The sequence below is a fragment of the Suricata suricatta genome, chromosome 15 (genome assembly GCF_006229205.1).
Source record: "Suricata suricatta isolate VVHF042 chromosome 15, meerkat_22Aug2017_6uvM2_HiC, whole genome shotgun sequence".
NCBI lineage: Eukaryota > Metazoa > Chordata > Mammalia > Carnivora > Herpestidae > Suricata > Suricata suricatta.
In genome coordinates this window covers 12,690,377-12,698,988 of record NC_043714.1, presented here as the reverse complement: position 1 = coordinate 12,698,988, position 8,612 = coordinate 12,690,377, and the positions used below count along the sequence as shown (strand labels likewise).

Below are 8,612 nucleotides of genomic sequence, written 5' to 3'. Positions count from 1 at the left end.
TTTAATTAATTGAGAACTGCTTGATTAAATGACTGCCCATGAAATAATAAAGGCTTAAACAATTCTAGGGCAGACTCTCATTTTGGAATTTCTATGTAAGATTTTGAAATAGTTTGTATCGGAGTAAGCAGACAAGGGTAACAGCTGATTCTAGAACAATACTTTCTGCTTTCTGTTTCATTTTGTCTATCGTGAAAGAAACACAAAAGGTACATTCAAACCCCACAACTGGCCTTAGTGTCCACTACGACATATATCACACCTTGCACCTTAGCTGGGATAAATGCTAATCAGTAAAAGGTGGCAGGGGACAAAGCCGTTTTGGTGTTCTAAGTAAACACAGACATGACAAATTGCACCTTATCAGCAGTGATAGTATCCAGAGCGAATTACTATTTTTTTGTTTTGTGACTTGCCTGCATTTTTGACAGTTTCTGCTGTGGAACCTCCTCCAATACAGTGGCAGGAGTGCATAACATTGTCTTTCTTATTAGGAAAAGAATAAGATGAGGAGTAAATCAGCTGATCGTAGGTCCAGGCAGAGCAGCACATATCACTGTATATCATGTAAATCCTCAGCTGAGCTCAGGTTGAGATCCACAAGGCAGTAAAGCCACTTTCTCTTAATGAACTATTGCTGGGGTGCTCTGAGAAAAGAAATCACTGTCCAGTCCATCCTATGAAATAATTTCATGTAATAACCTTTCATTCATTTATCAATTGTTCATTCCATATTAAGCATCTTTTAAAAAAGTTTACTGAGAGAGACAGAGAGAAAATGAGAGAACAGGGAAGGGCTGAGGGAGAGAGAGAGAGAATCTTTTTTTTCAATGTTTATTTTTGAGAGAGACAGAGCATGAGCAGGGGAGGGGCAGAGAGGAAGACACGGAACCTGAAGCAGGGTCCAGGCTCTGAGCTGTCAGAACAGAGCCTGACACTGGGCGTGAACTCATGAGCTGTGAGATCATGACCATAATCAAAAAGCTCTTTCCCTGCTCAGTGAAAAGTCCACATAATTTCTGATCTAGGATTCCTCTCACTGACGCTGAAAAGTCAGGGCCTCCTGAGGCACACCTTTCTCCTGTGATGTATGCCAGATTTATTCGCTGGCATTTTCAGACTAGAATTAATCCCAGACCACCAGTGGTAGATTCAAATCCAGACATTCATGGAAACAACTCAGGGTTGAACAGCCTGTGGTGTGATGAGGGGAACGCGGTGTAGCCACCCTCCAGTAACAATGTGATCTTCCCATTGAAGGCATTTTTTTGGAACAGATAATTTATGCTTGTGGATTAATGAATCTTTTTAAAAAATTATTTATTTATTTTGAGAAAGAGAGAGAGAACAGAAGCAAGGGACGGGCAGAGGGAGAGAGAGAGAAAATCCCAAGCAGGCTCTGCATTGTCAGTGCAGAGCCCAGTGTGGGGCTTGATCTCACAAACTGTGAGATCATGACCAAAACCCAGACCAAGAGTCAGATGCTTAACTGGCTGAACCACCCAGTCGGCCTGGATTAATGATTTCTCAGGCACTTCTTCCAAATGGACAATTTATGCCCATTTTGGAATAAGAGGTAATCTGGAATCTCACACAGGTAACAATATTCTGCCATCAGCTGAAGTGGTAGGGTAGGATCAATTTCAATGTCAAAACTTACACTGGCAATGGCACCATGTCATCTGGAATCTGATGATGAAGCAAAGCATAATAATCACGATGATCATCATAAACCTAACGACAACAGAGGTGAGGCAGGTACATGTCCACTTCTGCCACTTACTGTCTGGGTTCCTGGGGAGGTCACTTAACGTTCCCTAACACTTTTCTTGTCTATAAAATTAGGGATGCTAATAAATGCCTATAGGATATGTGTGAAAATTAAATCCAATGATATCTTTGGCACGGAGGACTTTCCCATCAATTCATTACTTTCTTTCTCTCCCTGTCTTGGATAAGACAACAACAACAAAAAAATTGTAGAAATGTGACTGGCATATGCATTTAAAGAGAAAAATCAACACAAACAGAAATGTGGATTGTTTTTCTTATACATACTTCTTGAAGATTCTTAAAGATCTAAATCTGTTTCCTTCTATGCACAAGAGGGGGTTGGGAGAGAGGGAAACAAGGAAAAGATACCAGAGAAAGAAATGACACCATTTCTGTCATGAATGGACTCTGAATGTGTAAGGAGCTACATGGAAAAAACAAGAAATATTTACTGAGCATCTATTACGTTCCATATTATCAAAGAATGCTCCGTTGTAGGAAGACATAAATATGAACAAGTTATAAACCATGCTCAAGACCCACAACAGGAGTGATTAACTATGAACATTTGTGGAAGGAGGGAAGCGGGCTCCAGAGACAGAAAACATTGCTGGAGCTGGAGCTAAATACAGGCAGGGCTCCCCGGGTGCGGGGCTGGAGAAGCGGGTAGGAGCAGGGCGCATGGCTCTGAAGTGCACAAACTCTCTGCTCTTTCACGGCTGTGATGTGGCCAGTGCTCAGCCCCATCATCCTCGCGCCTCACTCAAGGTCCTCTCATCGCCTCCGGCGAGCCCTGGACCCAGCGTCTCTCCACCCTTCACATACTGAGTTCCTGCAGAGCAGGGATCCTGCAGTTTACTTTGTTTTCTATGTATCCAGCCCTGGCAAAGTCTAGTAGGGCTTCAGTGAATGTTTAAGGAGTGAATGGGAACTACTGCTACTGACATCCTACTGTGTGCCCTGGAATGCCTTCGCCCACAACACTTCGGTCTTCCTCCTCGCTGGTGAATCCACACACGTGGCGGATCTCAGCTCCCCAGCGACTTCTGCAGAGTCCATCTCTCCATTATAACTCTCACGACACAGTGTCCTCCTTTATAACACTGGTCACGGTTGCAATTTACCATTTACCTGGATGATTATTTGATAATATGTAAGGTAAACACCCAAGATGGCAGGGACACCTGTGTCTGTATTTGATCACCAATGTAGGCCACACTTAACATAATTCTAAACGCATGGCAGAAACCTAATCAAGTTTGAATAAATATGTTAATGAAATAAAGGAGAAAGAAAGTTAAGAAAGAAGGGAGGGTAGAGTACCTTGCTGGCTCAGTTAGAAGAGCTTGTGACTCTTGATCTTGGGGTTGTGAGTTTGAACCCTCATCTGGGGTGTGGAGATGACTTAAATAAATAAAACTTAAAAGAAAAAAAAAAGAAGGGAGGGAAGAAGGGAGCAGGAAAGGAGAGGGGGAGAGAGGAAAGATTGATTGTGGGATTGGTGCTTGGTCAGCTGGTGAGCCAAGGATATTCTTAGATTTTATCCTGCTAAGAGTTAGCAAAGAGTTTTAAACCAGTGATTTAGGAAAAGTGCAAAGGACACACTGGAAGGTAGGAAGGTTGAAAGCAGGCAGGAAGCCCATATTCCGGAAAGAGAAGGCAGCGCTGTGTGACAAATGTGTAGAGCTGGTATTTAGAGGGTACAATCAATAGGACCAGATAATGCCACCAATGTGTCCCAACAGCTTCATTCCAGGGAGGCCACAGGTTTCACAGCCATCCAGCATTTTGGGCTTCAGCGGAACACCACTAAAATAAAACGTCTGTATGGAGTACAAGCGCTGTGTTTAATAGCAACAAACTAGAAGACAGAATCCAATGTAATAGTTTGATATTATGTACACTGAAGTGCTCTATACTACAAGTCCAACTCCATGAGACACCCTTCTAGCAGTCTCTACAGAAGAAAAATAAAGCAGACGTTGTTTGGCCCCTGTAGCCGGCTGAGTGATATCAAAGGCTCCTACTGCCCTGGGGGCAGCCATTTTGAGTGGAGCCGGCTGTGGGTCAGCTACATTCACCTTGATGGTGAAAGATACAGAAAAGCCAATTTTGAGATTAAAAATAGAGAATTAATGCACTCACAGAAAAAATGTGTAGCTTTATTCTTTCCATAGATTATATAAAAATGGCAAGATGGCATATGTTAAAGTCTATGGTTTTCTTCCAGTAAGTCAATGTCACTGCACTGCAAGAAAATATTTACTAGCCCTACTGAACACTGTGTATATATTCAGGCTCAACAAGCATTTTAGATATGTTATTCCTAGTTACAATCACTTATACATACTTGTTATTTCTCACAACCTTAAACATGTAGTCTAAAATACTGCCTTTTTAAACTAGAAAACTAATTATTGTGAATAATTTCTATTTCATTGTGGAACAAGGCATATACTTAATTACACTGCCCTACAATGAAGGGTGTGCTGACCATGTTTGGTAGAGCTGGAGTATGGAATTAACATTTCAAATTTTCTTAACAAAATGGAAAAATGTTCGCAATATAAAGTATGAAATACATTAGGGATAAATACTGAATAACATTTGTAATGTCCTAAGTCCTAAATCAATTAAAATTAAATTACATTACTGTTATCAGTTGGTAATCAGTTATGGCTAGGTAGGTTTGCTTTTTAGGATTAGTGACATATGTCACAGAAATGACAGTTAATGCACACTTTCATCTCAATATGACATCTGGACCACAGACAGACCTCCTACTCTATCCAAATCCTGTTTTAAAATATCTTTTTTAAAAGTGTTTATCCATTTTTGAGAGATGAGAGAGACAGAGCATCAGCAGGGGAGGGGCACAGAGAGAACGGGAGATACACAGGATCTGAAGCAGGCTCCAGGCTCTGAGCTGTCAGCACAGAGCCCCACATGGGGCTCGAACTCCCGAACCAGGAGATCATGACCTCAGCTGAAGGCGGACGCCTAACCGACTGAGCCCCCCAAAGACCCCTCCAAATCATGTTTTAAAGTTCCTTGTGGAACTTGAATTCATTTACATGGTGTGTTGGACTATGTGTCTTCTCACACATAGAGTTATGTTGCTTTGGGAAAATTCAGAGTCAATTTTTCCAACAGATAATTGTCTCTGGACAGAATTCAATATGTAAAGTCTAGAATAGCAATGCTACATCATATCCAAGGTAATAACTTATTTCCTTAATCTTCTGTTAGTCATTTTGTAGCATCTATTACAAGAGACATGATAAAAAATAAGACTTACCACCACGATATATCGAGGTCTGTACTGAATGGTTCCAAACAAACCCAATATGACGACTATTATATGTAGAAAATTTCCAAGAATTGGTGCCCACTGGAAGCCAAGGAAGTCAAAGATTTGCCTCTCTAATGCCGAGAGCTAAAATAAAGCAAAGAGAGTCCATTAGCTTCTACCCCAAGCATAATCACACCATTGTACAATGTATTTCACAGCTGGAAAAGTCTGTGATCACACTTATGGACATCATCATCACTAGAGTTGTGACACCCATTTCAGGTCCTGTTTTAGCAACTTCTCTCAGAAAACATGTTGAGATAATTTTGAGGATTGTGATTTCAAGTATAAATAGAGTTTAAACCTATCTGGAGAGCTCAACATATGCTCCTTAAATCATTTTCTGTAGTAGAAAATCCAGGCAGATATTTTGGAATATCATATTCTATGACATTAACTTTTAAGTTTTTTTAAGCAAAATGATTGCCTTAGTGTAACACACTTGGAAAAATGACTGCAGTCTTGAATGCTAGAACTGGTATGATTTGGGGGAAAAATACAAAATCCAATGTCTGCTTTTTTTTAAGAAACATAAATTACCGATTCTGTTTGCTTTCTTTGCTTTCGTTAGTCTGTCATTGATGATAATGACTAACAACGTTTTTGAAAATGAAGCTTACTGATTTATTTCCCTCTGGGTTTAAGGCTCGTATGTAAAACTAAGTTAAATAATTCCTTTGAATCATATTTTATTGCCATCCTACACCTACGTGGAAATTCATCTTAGATTAGGGAAAGTCCTTTTTGAATATGTAAATAAAAATTACGGGACCATTACAATTGTAGGCAAGCCATGGTTTATTATATCTGCATTTACACAATCACATTTTAAACAATTACACGTCATAAAATATACACTTAAATAATCTGTATGACTGATGAAACAGATTAATTTATATAGCCCATTGAATGCCAAAAATGCCATTACCATATCAAAATGATATTTATTGTATTCTATATCTAAAAATTTTAGAGTTCCACCTGCTGTATTTGGACACTAATTATATACATTTCAGGCATTTTCTAGTTTTACATTGATAAGATAATAATTCTAATAAAATGATCCTACGGTTAGCTATGTTGATGGCACTAGAAACTGCAGATTTGAAATCAAAATGGTACCCTAGGTATTTTTCTAGTTATGTGGCAAGGGCATGCCTGAATAGCTTTAATTTCGTTGGACATAAAGAAATGTCCTCCATCCAGTAAGCTGAATTTACCTTGGTTAAAATTCACCTTCAGCAAGCTGTGGAGGAGAAGAGAAATGAGCAAATTCCTAAAGACGACCACACCAGAACCACATTCATTTCATGGGTATTTCCTGACCATCAAGTGATCAGTCACCATCCCCTGCTCTCACAAATGGGAAGATGCACAGAGATGACTAAAACACAAAATAATCAGAGCAGGTAAGAAGTAGCACCGTGTTCTTTAATCCCTTGTTTGTCTGTGTGTGCCTCTAATTAGTTCCCTGGAACCTTCGCCTCAAAATGCAGCATTTTATTTATTGGCCCATCAGTGATGTAAATATGCAGGTTTTTTTTTTTTTTTATGTCCAAACAGGATGGATGTGCTCAGATAAAAAAGAAACCCTGAAGAGCAGCTGCAGGCAATTTATTCTGAAAAGCAACCCTATTTTAAAGCTGTCGCGCATCACAAAAACCTTTAAAGTGAACTTTTCAAACAGAGAAAAATCCATTTTCTTTTCTGTCAGAAGATGCATGGATAGCATTCTCTTTTATGATATTGAAGAAAACACACCTAATGAAGGAGAAGCCGCGTTAACACCACTTATTAGAAAAATCTTCACTTAAATATTAGAAAATCTGCATTCTTTAGTTATTTTCAGATAACTTACTCAAAAATGGTTCATAGGAGCACAAACAAGAGGTCAGAAACAAAAACGAAATGGGGAGGGGACACGTCAAGTATTAAAAGAGAGGCAGCTGTAACTGCTACACAAACCAGGAAAGCTAAGTTTCAGCAGCTGTCCGTTGAGCAGGGTTTGAAATGCATGCGTGTTTCTATGAGGATTCTTTTTGATAAGTACAGTATGGTACTGGAAATGTATTTTCTCTTATGATTTTCTTAAAAACATTTTCATTTTCTAGAGTACATAAAACATACCAGATATGTGCTGATTGGTTGTTTTTGTTATTGTAAAGCTTCCATTCAATAGTAGGCTTTTGGTAGTTTAATTCTGGGGAGTCAGAACTTTTATTTGGATTTTTAAAAAATTTTTTTCCTGTTTTTTATTTATTTTTGAGAGACAGCGTGAGCAGGGGAGGATCAGAGAGAGGGAGATACAGAATCTGAAGCAGGCTCCAGGTTCTGAGCTGTCAGCACGGAGCCTGATGCGGGGTTTGAACCCACAAACCATGAGATCACGACCTGAGCCGAAGTCAGAGGCTTAACCGACTGAGCCACCCAGGCACCCCAGGATTTTTTAGACTGTGTGGGGGGTTGGTGTTCCTGACCCCCGTGTTGGGTAAACTGTGATGTATTTTAAAAAGTCAACTAAGGAAGCGCGTGGGTAGCTCAGACGGTTGAGTGTCTGACTTTGGCATAAGTCATGGTCTCACGATTCCTGGGTTCAAGCCCAGTGTTGGGCTCTGTGCTGCCAGCTCAGAGCCTGGAGCCTGCCTCGGATTCTGTGTCTCCCTCTCTCTCCCTGCCCTTCCCCCACTCGCACTCTCTCTCAAAAATAAACATTAAAAAAATAATAATAAAAAAATAAAAAGTTAACAAAAGACATTTCAAAAATAAACAAAACACCACTACTGCATTTTTTTACTTAATTATTTTATCTAATTTCCATGTTAAGCTATTTTGTCATTTACTTTATAGGCAACTATCTCCTCTCTAAATGTCATAATCTCTAGAGACACTACTTATTGCCTTAGAGCTTGACATTAATAATAATGACCCAGGGCTACTAAATGAAATTAAATGAGATTCAGGTTGCTTTGTTAGCTCAGAGTATGAATTTATTTTAGAGATGTCTCTGTCAAAATGGAACTCATTTGGGAGCAGGCCTGGGAGTGGAGATTGAGTGTATATCTTCCCAAATGCATAGTCAGTGACCTCAAGGCGAAAACCTGACATCAACCGTGTTGGCAATATGTACAACATAGACATTGGGAAATGCTAAAAATCAGAGTTCTGTTTGTAATGCGAATGTGCTGTCAAATATTACCTGCGCACCACTGAATACAACGCCTAGAAAGCAGTGGTTCGGATTCGAAAAGGCACTGAAAGGAAGTGATCAATGTCCTTTGAGTAGCACAAAAGGAAAGCGCCCAGCCCTGATGAGTTCTGAAAAGTAGAAGGCTCAAAGAGGGTATCTGCAGAGACACCGTAGCAAAGAAGAGAATGACTGAAGAATTTGAGGTTTAAATAAAGGTAGAGAATTCAAGAAGATATAAAGGCAATAAGACACTCCAGAAAAAGCTAAATCCAATGAGTCATCAGTTTAAAACAATTGGGG

The 8,612-nt window shown here is 39.7% G+C and overlaps 1 protein-coding gene across 1 annotated transcript in view; it reads right to left on the bottom strand.

Annotated features, from left to right (window-relative positions):
• The window catches only part of NKAIN3 (sodium/potassium transporting ATPase interacting 3), a 283,429-nt gene extending 277,582 nt beyond the window's left edge, over nt 1-5,847 (bottom strand). The window contains exons 1-2 of the mRNA XM_029923289.1: nt 5,836-5,847; nt 5,072-5,209 (exon numbers count right to left, since the gene is read on the bottom strand). Of these exons, the coding sequence (XP_029779149.1) occupies nt 5,072-5,209; nt 5,836-5,847 (150 nt within the window). The remainder of the gene's footprint in view (nt 1-5,071; nt 5,210-5,835) is intronic.
• Nucleotides 5,848-8,612: the final 2,765 nt, after the last annotated feature.